General features: G+C 41.2%; 1 protein-coding gene across 2 annotated transcripts in view; it reads left to right on the forward strand.

Moving 5' to 3' along the window:
- Nucleotides 1-14,557, forward strand: part of mgat5b (mannosyl (alpha-1,6-)-glycoprotein beta-1,6-N-acetyl-glucosaminyltransferase, isozyme B) — a 161,068-nt gene that overhangs the window by 76,646 nt on the left and 69,865 nt on the right. For both annotated transcript variants that reach the window (XM_023954032.1, XM_023954031.1), the window contains exons 4-6: nt 6,589-6,698; nt 10,393-10,469; nt 11,874-12,053. In XM_023954032.1, coding sequence (XP_023809800.1) covers nt 6,589-6,698; nt 10,393-10,469; nt 11,874-12,053 — 367 coding nt within the window. The remainder of the gene's footprint in view (nt 1-6,588; nt 6,699-10,392; nt 10,470-11,873; nt 12,054-14,557) is intronic.

Here is a 14,557-nt window from a genome sequence, read left to right on the forward strand (position 1 = left end):
AAGATGCCTGAGGAATGGAGGAGAAGCGTTCTGGTTCCGATCTTTAAGAACAAGGGTGACACGCAGAACTGCAGCAACTATAGAGGAATAAAGTTGATGAGCCACACAATGAAGCTGTGGGAAAGAGTAGTGGAAGCCAGGCTTAGGAAGAAGGTGGGGATTTGTGAGCAGCAGTATGGTTTCATGCCCCGTAAGAGCACCACTGATGCCATTTTTGCTTTGAGAATGTTGATGGAAAAGTACAGAGAAGGTCAGAAGGAGCTGCATTGTGTGTTCGTAGATTTAGAGAAGGCGTATGACAGGGTACCGAGGGAGGAGCTGTGGTACTGTATGAGGTCGTCTGGAGTGGCAGAGAAGTATGTCAGAGTAGTTCAGGACATGTATGAGAGAAGTATGACGGTGGTGAGATGTGCTGTAGGTCAGACAGAGGAGTTCAAGGTGGAGGTGGGACTACACCAAGGATCAGCTTTGAGTCCTTTTTTGTTTGCTATTCTGATGGACAGGCTGACAGACGAGGTAAGACAGGAATCTCCCTGGACAATGATGTTTGCGGATGACATTGTAATTTGCAGTGAGAGTAGAGAGCAGGTGGAGGAACAGCTAGAGAGGTGGAGGTTTGCTCTGGAAAGAAGAGGCATGAAGGTCAGTCGTAGTAAGACAGAATACATGTGTCTGAACGAGAGGGATCAAGGTGGAAGCGTTAGGTTACAGGGGGCTGATGTGAAGAAGGTGCAGGAGTTTAAGTACTTGGGGTCAACAGTTCAGTGTGATGGGGATTGTGGAAAAGAGGTGAAGAGGCGAGTGCAGGCAGGTTGGAGCGGGTGGAGGAAAGTGTCAGGAGTGTTGTGTGACAGAAGAGTGCCAGCAAGACTCAAAGGAAAGGTGTACAAGACAGTGGTGAGACCAGCTCTGCTCTATGGGTTAGAGACGGTAGCAGTGAGACAGAGACAAGAGGCTGAGATGGAGGTAGCGGAGATGAAGATGTTGAGGTTCTCCTTAGGAGTGACCAGGTTAGACAGGATAAGGAACGAGTACATCAGAGGGACGGCTCATGTTGCCTGTGTTAGCGACAAAGTCAGAGAAGCCAGACTGAGATGGTTTGGACATGTTCAGAGGAGGGATAGTGGATATATTGGTAGAAGGATGTTGGAGATGGAGCTGCCTGGCAGGAGGGCAAGAGGACGGCCAAAGAGGAGATACATGGATGTCTTGACAGAGGACATGAAGTTGGCTAATGTTAGGGTAGAAGATGTCCATGATAGAGTGAGGTGGAAAAGGATGATTCGCTGTGGCGACCCCTGATGGGAAAAGCCGAAAGAGAAAGAAGGAGGAAAAACAAGACACAAACATTCTTAATGTTTTCCAATGCTGTAAGAAATGCGTAGAATAAATATTGTAACGCTCAGCAGGTACGTCACTTACAGCGGGAAATACAGGAGCCACGCTCTCAAAAAGTTGAGCTGTCAATCAACTGGCAGCGCTGGAGAACTGTCCGTGGCCCATACGCACGACTCCAAACAGTCTCAGAGATGAGGAAACTTTTAGCGGACCGCTAGGCAGGTGGCTGATATAAAGGATCCACCGTCAGTTCTGTGCATTGCTTGATGAAGTTGAAAGCGAATATTTTGATCTCCTGCTGCACAACACAGTCCGATGGCTGTCCAGGGGTGACGTTTTGCGTCGCTTTGTCGTCTGTTTAGAACACGTGAAAACATTCCTGAAAAGCAAAGACCTGAACTACCCGCAACTGGAGGAGACTGTGGCTGGAAAAGCTGCACTTTTTGGTGGATAAGACTGTGACAAGCCACCTAAACAGCTGAATGAAAGTCTGCAGGCGCCGCAAATGCTTGAAGCTGTTCTGTCATTTGAGCGTAAGCTGACTGTCATGGGGCACGCACGTTCCATTTTATTGTTTTTTGTTTGAATCGTCAAAATAAAAATGACATCAAAAACCGGATTTTTTTATTGCATTTCTTTAATTTTATCAAAGCAATGAAACATAATTCATTGATATTGTAATGAAGTTAAACTTCCACAACAGAGCAGTCACGTGACGCGTCGTTCTCCCCAGAATGCACTGCAGGGCAAACATTTAATTGTTAATGCTCATTATGTATTTGTAGCAACTTAGTCATTTTGATAGTAGGCTAATATAGCTAATATAGATACATATTGCATGTGTTGCCTTTTAATATTTTGCGGCTCCAGACATGTTTGTTTTTTGTTTTTTTCGTCCAAGTTGGCTCTTTCAACATTTCGGGTTGCCGACCCCTGCCCTAAACTAAATCCTCCTATGGAAGGAGCCAAAACATTGGGAAAAGGCATCAAACCTGAGACAGGTGGCGCTCCTAAAGAGAGGAGCTACATACCTGTTAACAGGTGCGTAAGAAACCGTCCTCTGCGTCGGGCGTTTTTTTAATGCAGACTTCGAAGGCCAATAATCCACTAGTACCATGGTCTCTTACAAAAGAAATAAATATTCAAACAGTTTTTAGTCCTTCAATCGTGTCATTCTTATGGTTTGGATGGCTTTTTTCACAAAAAGTGGACTATTTGTTACGTGGTGCGAGGCCCTTTGCTGGCTCTGCCGGCGCAGACCTTGAGTGCAGCGGCAAAGGAGATCGATATCTATGCTGATGATCACGATGGGTTAAAGAAACGTCAGATCAGAGAGAAAGTTCACCTCTTAATGCCTGTTTTTGTCCAGATGATAAAGATAAAGATTGTTTTTAAGAAGACAGCGCAGTGATACAGAACATTTAAGCCATGTGACCGGGCCTACTTTTTTGGCGCGTGCTGTTATCACTGTGCTTTATCACCTTTTAATGCACACCCAGCAGCCAATCAGAATCGAGAATCCCCCCGGACCGTGGTATAAGCATCAAACATTCAAGTTTAGAGTGCCACCTTTTTTTGTGACCTGTTTATTTATTTCACACACCTTCAAATGATCACCTCGAAAGTCAAAGTCTTTGAATGATTTTTATATATTTTTGAGTGACTATTAAACCTTGTACTATCCTATGACCCCACCCTTACGTTGACGTGTTCTCCCTACCATGACAAAGGTGGATAAAGGTGGAGAGATTTCATGGAATCCATGGACACCAGTGAAGATCACAAATCATTGAAGAAAAAAGGTTCAGCGCACTGTCTAGTGCACATGTGTCAAACTCAAGGCCCGCGGGCCAAATGTGGCCCTCCATGTCATTTTATGTGGCCCGCAAAAGCATAAAAGTTTTTCATTTCTTAAAATAAAAAATAAAAATTGGTGTGTATTTATTCATATCTAGGGGGAATCGGACTTGACATATCAGGTTGGGCAACTATACATTAGGACTTAAACACTGTCCACATAACCTAACCTGACAGAATCAAATGTAAAAGGATTTATGCTAGAGTAATAAGCAAACATATGTTTACTATGCAACTGTAATTGTCATTTTAAAAGTTATAATAAATAAATAAATAAATGAGTTTTTTAACATTAAGGAGTAGTTACATTTATTTTTCATTACATTTAGTTACATGTATAAGTTATATCTGGCCCTTTGAGGACAACCACTACGCTGAAGTGGCCCTCGGTGAAAATTAGTTTGACACCCCTGGTCTAGTGGGTCTAGATGACCCAACTCCCAATGTTAAAGTGCCTAGGATAGAACAAGGGTTACAGGGGGAAAAATGACACAGCTGATAATGATGGGAAATAGTGATAAAATCTGAAAATTCGTGAACAAGAAATGTGTTTCTTAGGTATCTGACTATAATGGATTATCAGGGACGAATGTTGCCTGTAAAGCAGTGACATTTTAGCCAAATGTCATTGATCAAATCGAAATGTTTACTCTCAGCCTACAATGCAACAGGTGTGATAATAAGAGCCTGGATGTTTTTGGATACAATCCTAAAACAAGCCAAGTCAAGGGGCACATGTCTCTGAAGAGGTCGTTACATTTTTTTTGTACCATGGAGAGTGAAGCTTGCATGTTTTGGTAGCTGCAGCCTTAATCCCAACTGTCCTTATGGGTGGACACAGGCTATCTGCAGGTGAGAAACCTCCTCGGCGCACGCCAGAAATATGAAGGCCGCAGAGAAAATGTTTATGTATATGTTTTCTACAGACTAGCTGCGTGCAGCAGGTCGTAGCAAACACCGATACAACACCTAAGGGTGGATGTATGGATACCAGAGGGTCAACCTGCTTAAGGCTGCAGACGTCCCACCCCTTTTGGATGCTTAGCACAAGAAAAGAGATTGACAGGTGACAGTAAATTACCGCATCTATCGAGGAAAACCAAGTGTGTTGAGAGAATATCGCTGGTTGAGTCTGATGATCTGTCTACAGTATCATCTAACAAAAGGGAAACTGCTTCATCACATAAGACACTAAAGTCTCTGGATATCTGAAAAATAGGAAACCTTTTTTGGCGAACAAAATAGAGCTTTAAGCAATAAAACTACTCTGGATGGTTTTCTGGAGTCCAATTTCCTGCTTATGGTTTTTTTTTTCCTTCTGAAATCTTTTTAATAGGTCCTTCATCATTCAGCTGCCTTTGAAGATCACTCCCAGTTCACCACTTCCTCTTAGCCCTTAAAATGAGAGTGAAGAGGGAAAATGCTAGAATTGGACAGTTAATCTTTCTGCCAGTTGCAAATCTATAGTATATCTCCAAATAAATATGCAACTTTTTAACGCTTATCATAGAAATGAGTACATTTTGAGTAATACGAAACCAAAAAAGCCCCTTTGTGCATATGTTTGAACTTATTTAATTACCTGCATTTGCAAACTGATCCCTAAAAGTCTTCCTTTGGAGTTCATATGTTAGACTGTGACAGAAATGAGTCATAATAATGTTTGTGAACTCGTGTTTTTCTAGAATAGCAAATACAAATTTCACCAGTGAATGATGAAAATCACAATAATTGTTGTCAATTGTTAGATCGCTGCAATGATGGGACATCTCCCTTTTTTTAAGCTCTTATTTTGAAAGATAGTTCACCCTTCTTCTGACCTTTTGGACCATTTGGACAAACCTGCTCTTTTTAAATTTTGGACCAAGGTGCAGAAATGTGTATTATCTAACTTTTCTCGTTGCATTTAGATGCTAATGTGCAGGAACTGAGAATCAGACTTTTATCGTTTTCTGTAAACAGTTTTTGAGAACCTGATGGTGCGAACAGCCGCTGCTTGGTGAGAGAGGTTTGACGGTGCTGCAGGTAAACAGCCTTGTATTTGTTTATTTATTTTTTGCAGTCATCAGTTTTTCCTCTTTTCCTCAGACTCTGCTGAGCAGCGACGCGAGCTTCTCCTTAATGGCGCCGCGAGCGTTTTTCTGAGGCCGTTGGGCCGGTGGCCAGTCGTTGCCAGTCAAAATGAAAACCCACAGATTCTGCCCTCTTGTTTATTGATCAGAGCATCGCCAAGGTGCCGGGTCAGCAGAAGTGCTGAAGCAGTTTACCAACAGATCAATCACTGCTATTAGACTTATGTGAGCGTTTCTCTAAGAAGTCCTCCCGTTGACATAAAATGGGCTGAAGCTCCGTCCTTTTCCACAGGATCATAAATGTAAAAACCATTATGTGGCCTCTGTAATGTGCATTTTTCAGCTCCTGTGATCTAATCAAATAACTTATGTACACCTTATTTCATATTCTAGCATATTTTTCTTCAGCAGGGAGCTGCTGACCTGAAATAGTGATTCTATTGGCAGTTTTCTTGTAATATGCTGAATGAAACAGATGCAGAGACTTGTAGAGGAGGGTTACAGGGGTCGCAGAGCCGTTAATAAAGCTTGCAGACGCCACCTGACTTTAAGGCCGTGTCACACCGCCACTACGTACATTTTCCACGTATGAAAAGTTGGTCTTTTGTGATACATGTGATACCCAGACACAAAATAAGGGTTAAATTGAACGTGTAACCCTAAATTTGTGTTTTTACATTTAGTAGTTTTGCCTAGAAATAAATGTTGCCCAGATAAAACATTCAGGTTTCACAGTTTCTTTTTTTTTTCTTGGGAAATGTGGACACAGTTTCGAACAAGGAACGTTTCTTATGAAGTTAATTTTAATAATTGCAATATTCCAACAAAACATGCATTTAGTTTCACAGTTTCAGTCACGTGACATCATGGGACATACTGTACATTTAGTTGATAAATGTATAAAGTGTACCTATGAGAGTTTTGTGAATGGATCTGCTGTTATCAACAGACAAACAGACGGAGGCTGAAAGAAAACCCCACCTGGATTTTGGGGAGTGAATGGGAAGTCTGTCGCCACGCAGAGGAAGTGGTTTTATCGGTTCAGGTCAATGTCTATTTCACGCTCCCACCAAGTGTCGACCACTCTGTGTTTCCAGCCAACGACACTTCTGTTGAGACGTTAGAAAAAGGACGGAAAAGAGGAGAAAATGTGGACGCAGAAGAAACGTCAGGAACGGGAACGGACTGATGAATGAGAGCATAAACGGTGGAAATAGAAACTAAAAGAAACTATAACAGAGTTGTTTCAAATGGCTGAAGTCTGTGACAACAAGTGTTAGCAGCCATTGTTTTCTAGGCTTCAGTCTGTTTGTTTTTGCAGGTTTCAGCCAGCTGGCCTGGTGGAGAGGATCCAAGCTATCGCCCAGAACGTCTCCAACATGGCCGTCAGGGTGGAGCAAATTCTGCAGAGCAGCATGGTGCACACCAGAGGTGAAGATCCAGTTTCCTCCATGGCAGAGTTTAGCTTGTTTTGAAGACCCTTGATAAAATCCATTAAACATATATGTTTTTGATGTGATGTAGATAGTATCAACTATGACTGCTGAGTGATTTGGAGAGTTTTTGCCAACAATAATGTTAGTTTACAGTGCAGACTTACCGCTTCGGGTTGTTTTTTTGTGATGAATTAACAATATAATACACTAAAAAGCTCTAAAAGTTATTTTGCATGATAAAAGCCCTTTAAAACTGTTTCAGCTCAGAAAATCGAACATTATCTGATTTAGATTGTAGATTTAGAAAAATTAGACGGACTTCAAAATGCTGAAGAATCTCGTTGAAGCAGCTTTACCTTTTTTTGTAAACTTGTGTTTTATATTAATAAAATTACAATTTATTTTCAAAACAGCACAACTTTCTTACTATTTTCCCAATTTTTTCTAATTTTATTTTTGTAACATATTTTCTTTTTTCAGATAATTGTACTATTTTAATCTTGAAAAATGTTAACTTTTTCTAATAACTGCAGGACTTTTTTCTTGTCATTTAATGACTTTATTCTCTTTTTTTTTTCATTCTTTTGTTGTAACCCAAATACTCTATCATATTTTGAGATTTCATAGAAGAAACCATTTTAAAATGTTCAGGAAAAGCCCTTCTACTGCCCCTAGTGGAATAATGATGCACTACAGGGCATAAAACATGGACCAAATTACATCCAATGGGTTTGAAAGGAAATTTTGGATTAGGACACTGAGAAAAGGCTCTAATGCAGCTTTCACATATGATGTGAATGTTTATATACAGCAGTGTTCCCCAATCTTTATGTGGCTGCGGACCGCTCATCCCATGGGGATTTTACCGCAGCCCGGCAGAAAGGGGTGGGAGTTGCCGGGGATGCTTAATTTTGGTCTGATTTAAAAAAAAAAAAAAAAAACTCTGATCATCACAAAAATCAAATGTTTAAATATTATTAATAACAACAGATAAAACCAGTGGAACATCCATCTGTAGTAACATATTCTGCCAATGAATGTTGTGAGTATGATGTAAAAACAGGCTCCGTGTGGGAAATCACCTGTTGCCGTAAATCCAAATTTAAGCAGGACTCCTGGCGTCCTACTGTTGTTGTTTTTTTGTCTTAAAGTCATCGCCGTGCTTCCATATGTTCTTGCCCCTGCACTGATCCCTTATCCGTTTGCAAGGAAACGTTTCCACATACAACTTTTCTCATTTAGCACGCCGCCGCCGAACTACTTTTATGGCTCAAATGACTGACATGTAGCCATTTCCGGTCGATTTTCAAAACCAATTTTTTTCAGAATAAAAGATCGTCCAAATGTAGTCATCGAAGTGATCGAAGGTGTAGCTTAAAAGAAAAAGAAAAAAAGAACCAGGCGTGATTAATTATATCTTCTGCGGCCAGGTGCCAATTGATCCACGGACCGCTACCGGTCCGCAGCCCGGTGGTTGGAGACCACTGATATACAGGATTTCTTTGCCTTATATATCAACGGAGTTACATCTTTATTAGTAGTTTTTACCACATTTTCAGCTTATGCTAAAGGAAATCCTCTTCTCTCTCCAGGAAAATCTTCAGGAGTAAAAAATGAGACAAACATGTAACTCTGATGCTCTGACACAAATTCCACTTAAATAAAATTTCATTTTGTGTCCAAATAGAGACACAATCCAAAAATCTGTTAGGACACTGAGCTGTTCCATCTTTTGATCACCATAACTTCAAACCTCTAAAGATTTAGGCTCCAGCTTGTTTTCTTGTGTGTCTGCATCGCTGTCGTTTCTGTTGACGTGTTTCTGCAGACTTCTGATCAAACCAAAGCAGCGGTGGGCGTGTTTTCCTCAAGTGCAATCCTTAGGAGAAAATGAGCGCTGCGTCTTCCTCTCTGAAGGGAGACAGTGAAATTGAAGTCAAAATGAAAACATTGTTTTTCTCTAATCAAAGCGCAGCACCGCAGTGCTGGCAGACGCTATCATCAAAGTGCTCAGCAGCAGTTTATTTGTCTTGTTGTCAGGCGTGAGCGAGTGGAAATGGAGCCGGAGATGACATGATTAAAACTTTCCCTCCTTCCAGCACTGACGAGGCTTTTATGGATTGACTCGCAGGGACACGAGTCGTGCCTTTATCTGGTTAAATGGCCACATTTTCCATTGTTGCTGCTGTAATCATATTTGTAGACAGCTCTGAGCATGATTTCAGTCGGGAGGGAGAGCAGAGAACCCCCCCAGGGAAGATGTGGAGAAATGTCTCTTTTTCATTAGGCTAATGGAAACCGACGGAACCTGAGAGAGATAAGACGGAACATTTGAAAGGAAAGAACAAGAAACTGAAGCTGCTCCTCTATCCTCTTCGTTAACTAAGCTAGTGAACTTAGTGAAGACACCACTGCAGCAGGGATTCAGACCGTTCCCTCCCCAGCAGAGCAGATATGATGCCGTGCTGGAGTAATGAGCGTCATGAAGCTCCTTCCTATGGGTGACGATGTGAAGACAAAACCTGGATAGCGTCTGGACGACACCGTGACCTCTATTGATCCAACAACTTACGTGTGAATCCATTAATTTGAAGAATGAAGCTTTTACTTTGAAGGGAGCTTTCATGCGGCCTAATGAGCTGATAGGTAATATTACAGTGACTGATTGCTGTTCCAGTTCTCATCTTTGCTTGGGCAATAAATATTCACTTTAGAGCCATATTGAAGCGATAAAGCTTCCAAGCCAGATAATGAAGCAGTGACGTTGAGTCAATGCAGGAACGGCATCGCTTTGTCTTTAAAATACAACTGTGGGGCTTCACTGATGGAGCGAGAAGATTCTCCTCGAAAGTCCTGGTTTGAACTTTTCTATGCATTCATAGGTTTTCCGTAGCTCATCCATTGACTGTAAATGAGAACTGGACTGAGTGGCCCCTCCCACCTGCTGTTCCAAACAGGAAGTGGCTCAGAGAAACCAAAACCCCATAGACTTCTATAGAGAAATAAACAACTCAGTCATTCTATTGGTGAGAAGAACCCTTCTGGCTACGATCCGTTTTTTTTTTATGACATATTATCAATGATCTTTTTTTTTAATGATACTTTTTTTTTAGTTTAAGTGATAAACTGGCCAATCAGATGGCTTGATAAAAGTAGGTGGAGCTGATGGCCCCCACATTCAAAACGTTTGATAGATTTCATGTAGCCCGCTTTCAAGTGGAAGGGGTATTGCCTTCCAACAAACCCACTCCTTATTGGTGAGATGGTTGCTATAGAAACAATGACTCAGACCAATCACTGCTTACTGACGTCTTCTTACTCCAACATTGTGGTGTCTGTGAAAAAATGGCGACTTTTTTGACTAAATTTAGTTGGAGCTGGAGGTATTCCATTTTCTACGGATGACGCCACATTCACTCAGCCCAGTTCTCTCCCACCAGGCTCCTCCCACAGTCCAAAGATGTTCCTGATTGGTCACTTGTAGATTGTACATTTTATAATTCCTAAATATGTGGCCCATTTGTGGATAAGCAGTGTCCCTAAAAGCCTCATCGACCAGCGTAAGCAAGCGCCGGGAGCCTCACGGAGACGGTCTAGCGTAGAAAATGTCGGCGGTGGATCCTGGTCTGTGACAACTGTTACTGAGGACGTTTTCTAAAACTAATTCCTAAATATTTTTCCTGTTTCAGTGGTGAGAGACGGAACCTCGAGCCAGTGCGACATACCCAGAGACAACCGCTATCCAGAGTGTCCCGGAAAAGTAGATGTGAGTTTCTTCAGTGGTGTGTTACAGTTAAACCAAAAACAACTAAACGATGAAGCTTTGAAGGTGGAAAAACATGCAAGAATAAAACTATAGAAGGTCACAAGACAAAGTAAGTTCATCGACAGTCTCAGGTTTTTACCCCTCAACCCTTATTCTTAGTCTTTGCAAAGGGATTTCTTCAATAAATAACAATTATTCACGCTATAATGCATTATTGAATATCATGTTAACGGAAACAGTGTTATGTTTAATTATATTCGTGAATGTTCTAATGAAAAAATATACTGCATTTGTGTTTTTGATACTTGATCTGCACATGCTATGAAGATTTCTGAAACAGTTATGTCTATTTGTTCTGATATAGTGTTTTTTTAATCATAGTCATGATTTTTCTAATAAAAATAATCTGCATATATTTTAGATAACTGATCTGCATGTGCTATGTTGATTTATAAAATAGAGTTATGTCTATTTTTTATATAATAATTAAGTAATTTATCTTTTTCATGTGATTTATTGATACTTAAGGATTCTTAACTCTTTCTGATAAAACGTTATGAACTGAATAATGATAAATTATATAATAAAATGGTTACAGTGCAACAGGTGTGGAATTATATAAGTATAACTGATGACTGTTTTGTTTTTGTGCATCATTCTTATTTGATTGCTTGAAGTAGATATTGAGAAATAAATGTTATTCTTTTGCTCTTAATGAGGTGCTTTTCGGCCCTTTTGTTGATGGGCTGTTGCCTCTGTTTTTACCCTAACCCCTGAGGCATGTTAACATTCAAGACCCGAGCACAGGTGTTTACCCTTTGAGGATTTGTTTGATAAAGGTTTTTAGATGTGTTTGCATAGAAGACTAGATACGTGCACTGTGGCGAAGCGATTAGCACTCCTGCCTCACAGCAAGAAGGCCAATGGTTCGAGTCCCGGCTGAGGGACCCGAAACAGAACAACAACAACATGTTTGGAGTTTGCATGTTCTCCCCGTGCTTGCGTGGGTTTTCTGCGGCTTCCTCCCACCGTCCAAAAACATGCTTCATAGGTTCATTGGTTACTGTAAGATGTCCCTAGGTGTGCATGTAAGTGTGTGTGATTTGTGGCCCTGCAACACTCTGGCGATCTGTCCAGGATGTCATCCACGAGTGGCCGGGATAGGCTCCAGCAGCCCTGAGTTTAAATAACGAAAATGAATGAATAAATGTAATGGAATATTATGGAATCAAAGTTGTATTATGTAATTCATTCATGCATTACTATTTTAAACAGATTTGCTACATCCATGTATTTTCATTGTCTTTTTTCTTTGTTTTAAACGGCTAGAAGGGTTCTCTCAGTGCTGCCTCACCGTTTTCCCCTCTGTGCTTCACAAAGACATGTTGCTCTCTGCTCCTGCAGTGGATGCGTGCCAGGTGGACGTCAGACCCGTGCTACGCCTTCTATGGGGTGGACGGTTCCGATTGCTCCTTCCTGATCTACCTGAGCGAAGTGGAGTGGTTCTGCCCCCCTCTGCCCTGGAGGAATCACTCCAGCCCCCCCACCCAGCATTCACAGTATACGAAGTCCCCCAAAAGACAAGTAAGGGGTCCTAAAACTATCCGTCCAATCGAATGTCTTCAAAGGGGAAGTGGTGGTTTGTCCCCGAAATGTTTCTGCAGTGCAGCTAAAACAGACGCAAAGGAGGATATTATCCCCGAAATAATCGTCACGATAACAAGTCTTTAAAAATGTCAACTCTGTACAGGAGAAGAGTGTTACCGTGGCAACGGCTCAGCCTGCCTCTGCTGAGAGCTGCAGTCTGTCCTGTCTTTCCTCTGTCAGCTCCTTTTCTTTCTCCCCCTCCCCTTTCAAGCTACTTGTCATTTTCTAAAGTTCTCAAAAGACGAAGTTTTACAGTTTGTAAAGTAATTGATGTCTGGTTGACACTGAGGCAGTTGATTCTGATGGAGTGTTTTCTGAACAATAGTGACATTTTTTCACCTTTTTGTTGTGTTTATTGACTTTAGTCTTTATTTCTTTGAGATGTTCATATTGCATGTATTCAAAGTAACTTAATATGCAGACATTATTTTATTAAGTTAATGCTTTTACATCAAAAGAAAATGTTTAAATTTAAAGAAATTCTAATAGTATGTATTTATGGACAGTTAATAATTTGATCCATTTCAGTTTTTATTTTGTTTGTAGGATTTTTAAAAAGCTATGATTTGGGTTCTGTTCCTGTTTTGCTGAAATCATTACCACGCATGCTTTTATTTTGTAATTTGTAGTCATCAGAGCTTTTTTTTCTGACCATTGACTGTATCTCAGAACTGGACTGAGAGAGTGTGTTGTCATCCGTAGGAAACGGTTTACTTCCAGCTCCAACCAAATATAGTCCAATTAGTTGTAATACAGACGCCGCCATGCTGTAGCCAGACGTTGTCAGTAAGCATTATGTGTCCGAGTCAACCTGAGTGAGCGTTTCCATGGCAACCACTCTTGACAATCAGGGGTAATAATAATAATAATAATAATAATGGATTGGATTTATCTGCGCTTTTCAAGACACTCAAAGCGCTTACAGTGTGTCCATTATTCATTCACTCCTCATTCATACTTGGTGATGGTAGCTACTGTTGTAGCCACAGCTGCCCTGGGGCAGACTGACAGAGGCGTGGCTGCCAGTTCGCGCCTACGGCCCCTCTGACCATCACCGGGACATTCATGCACATTCACACACCAGTGGCAAGGAGGGTGAAGTGTCTTGTCCAAGGACACAACGACATTTTGGCTGGTGGGATCGAACCGCCGACCCTTTGATCATTGGACGACCCGCTGAACCACCTGAGCCACTGTCGCCCCCACGAGGGGTGAGCTTGTTGGAGGGCCACACCCCTTTTAATAGCGGGCTACGCAAAAAATCTGTCCATCAGATGTTTGGAAAGTTGGACATGGGGGCCAGCAGGCTCCACCCACTTTTATTGGAGCATCGGATTGGTCAGTTTATGACTTGAACTGCAGAAAAAATATAATGAAATATAGATGATTATCAAGAACATGATGAAAAAATTATATCAGAGCAAGAATGGTTATTCTGACCAATACAATGAACAGAGAAATAACATTGTATTTCTCTATAAAAGTCTATGAGATTTTGGCTTCTTGGAGCCCACTTCCTGTTTGGAACTCCCTGGAGGGAGGGGCCACTCAGTCCAGTTCTCATCTACAGTCACTTGCTCTTAAACATGACCACTGTCAAACATGGAGCATTAAAAGTTTAAACTTTAACATTTCAATATCATGCCAGATTTTGTTTATATATTATTTCTAAATAATTTTATGCCTCATTATTTTGTGAGTTTGGGGGTCAGGGGAGGTTGTGGGCATTGTGTGTGGTTTACAACTTTCGTTTTTTTCTTTTGAAGCTGTAAAATGTTTTTAAATGCAAAACACTTACATATGTTACATATGGAGGAAAAGTGCTTTATAATTAGAATTTGGTTTCATTTGATTTCAATGAAACCAGAACAGAACAACCAAATGAACAGATAAAAGAACACAATGACAGTGACAAACCAAATGAACCACAGCAGCAGAGCGGAGCGCCGTCGAGGACCCAACATCAATCTGCCAACGTCGTTTGGCCGTTCTTCATTTGTTAATGGTGACGTTTTGTCACAACAGAGCCAAAGCGGCGAGTCTTTAGATCGCACTTGATGGATTAGAGACCCGGACAGCCGCTCTACTGCTGATTTGTCCGCTCTGTTTGGCAGCAAGTTCATGAATGTGACTTTCAGATATCTTTCTGTAGAAACCAGAGTGAGAGCAGAGAAAAATAAGACAAATACATCAAACTACAGGAAGTTCTGACAGACTAAAGCAGGCTGATCATGAAAGCTGACGGACAATCAATAAAACCACCAGTGATTATTCAACTCAACATGTCAGCTGATGTTGTACTGAGTAAATACACCGATCCTGTTCTGTGTTCACTTGGTTTGTGAGACCCGACCTGTAAAAAACTGTAAACACATAAAGAATACCTTATAGAAATTGAAGGTTGTGTTGATGCTGTCAAGCCCCCTCAAACTCTGACTGCC

The sequence above is a fragment of the Oryzias latipes genome, chromosome 1 (assembly GCF_002234675.1).
Source record: "Oryzias latipes chromosome 1, ASM223467v1".
NCBI classification, from domain to species: Eukaryota; Metazoa; Chordata; class Actinopteri; order Beloniformes; family Adrianichthyidae; genus Oryzias; species Oryzias latipes.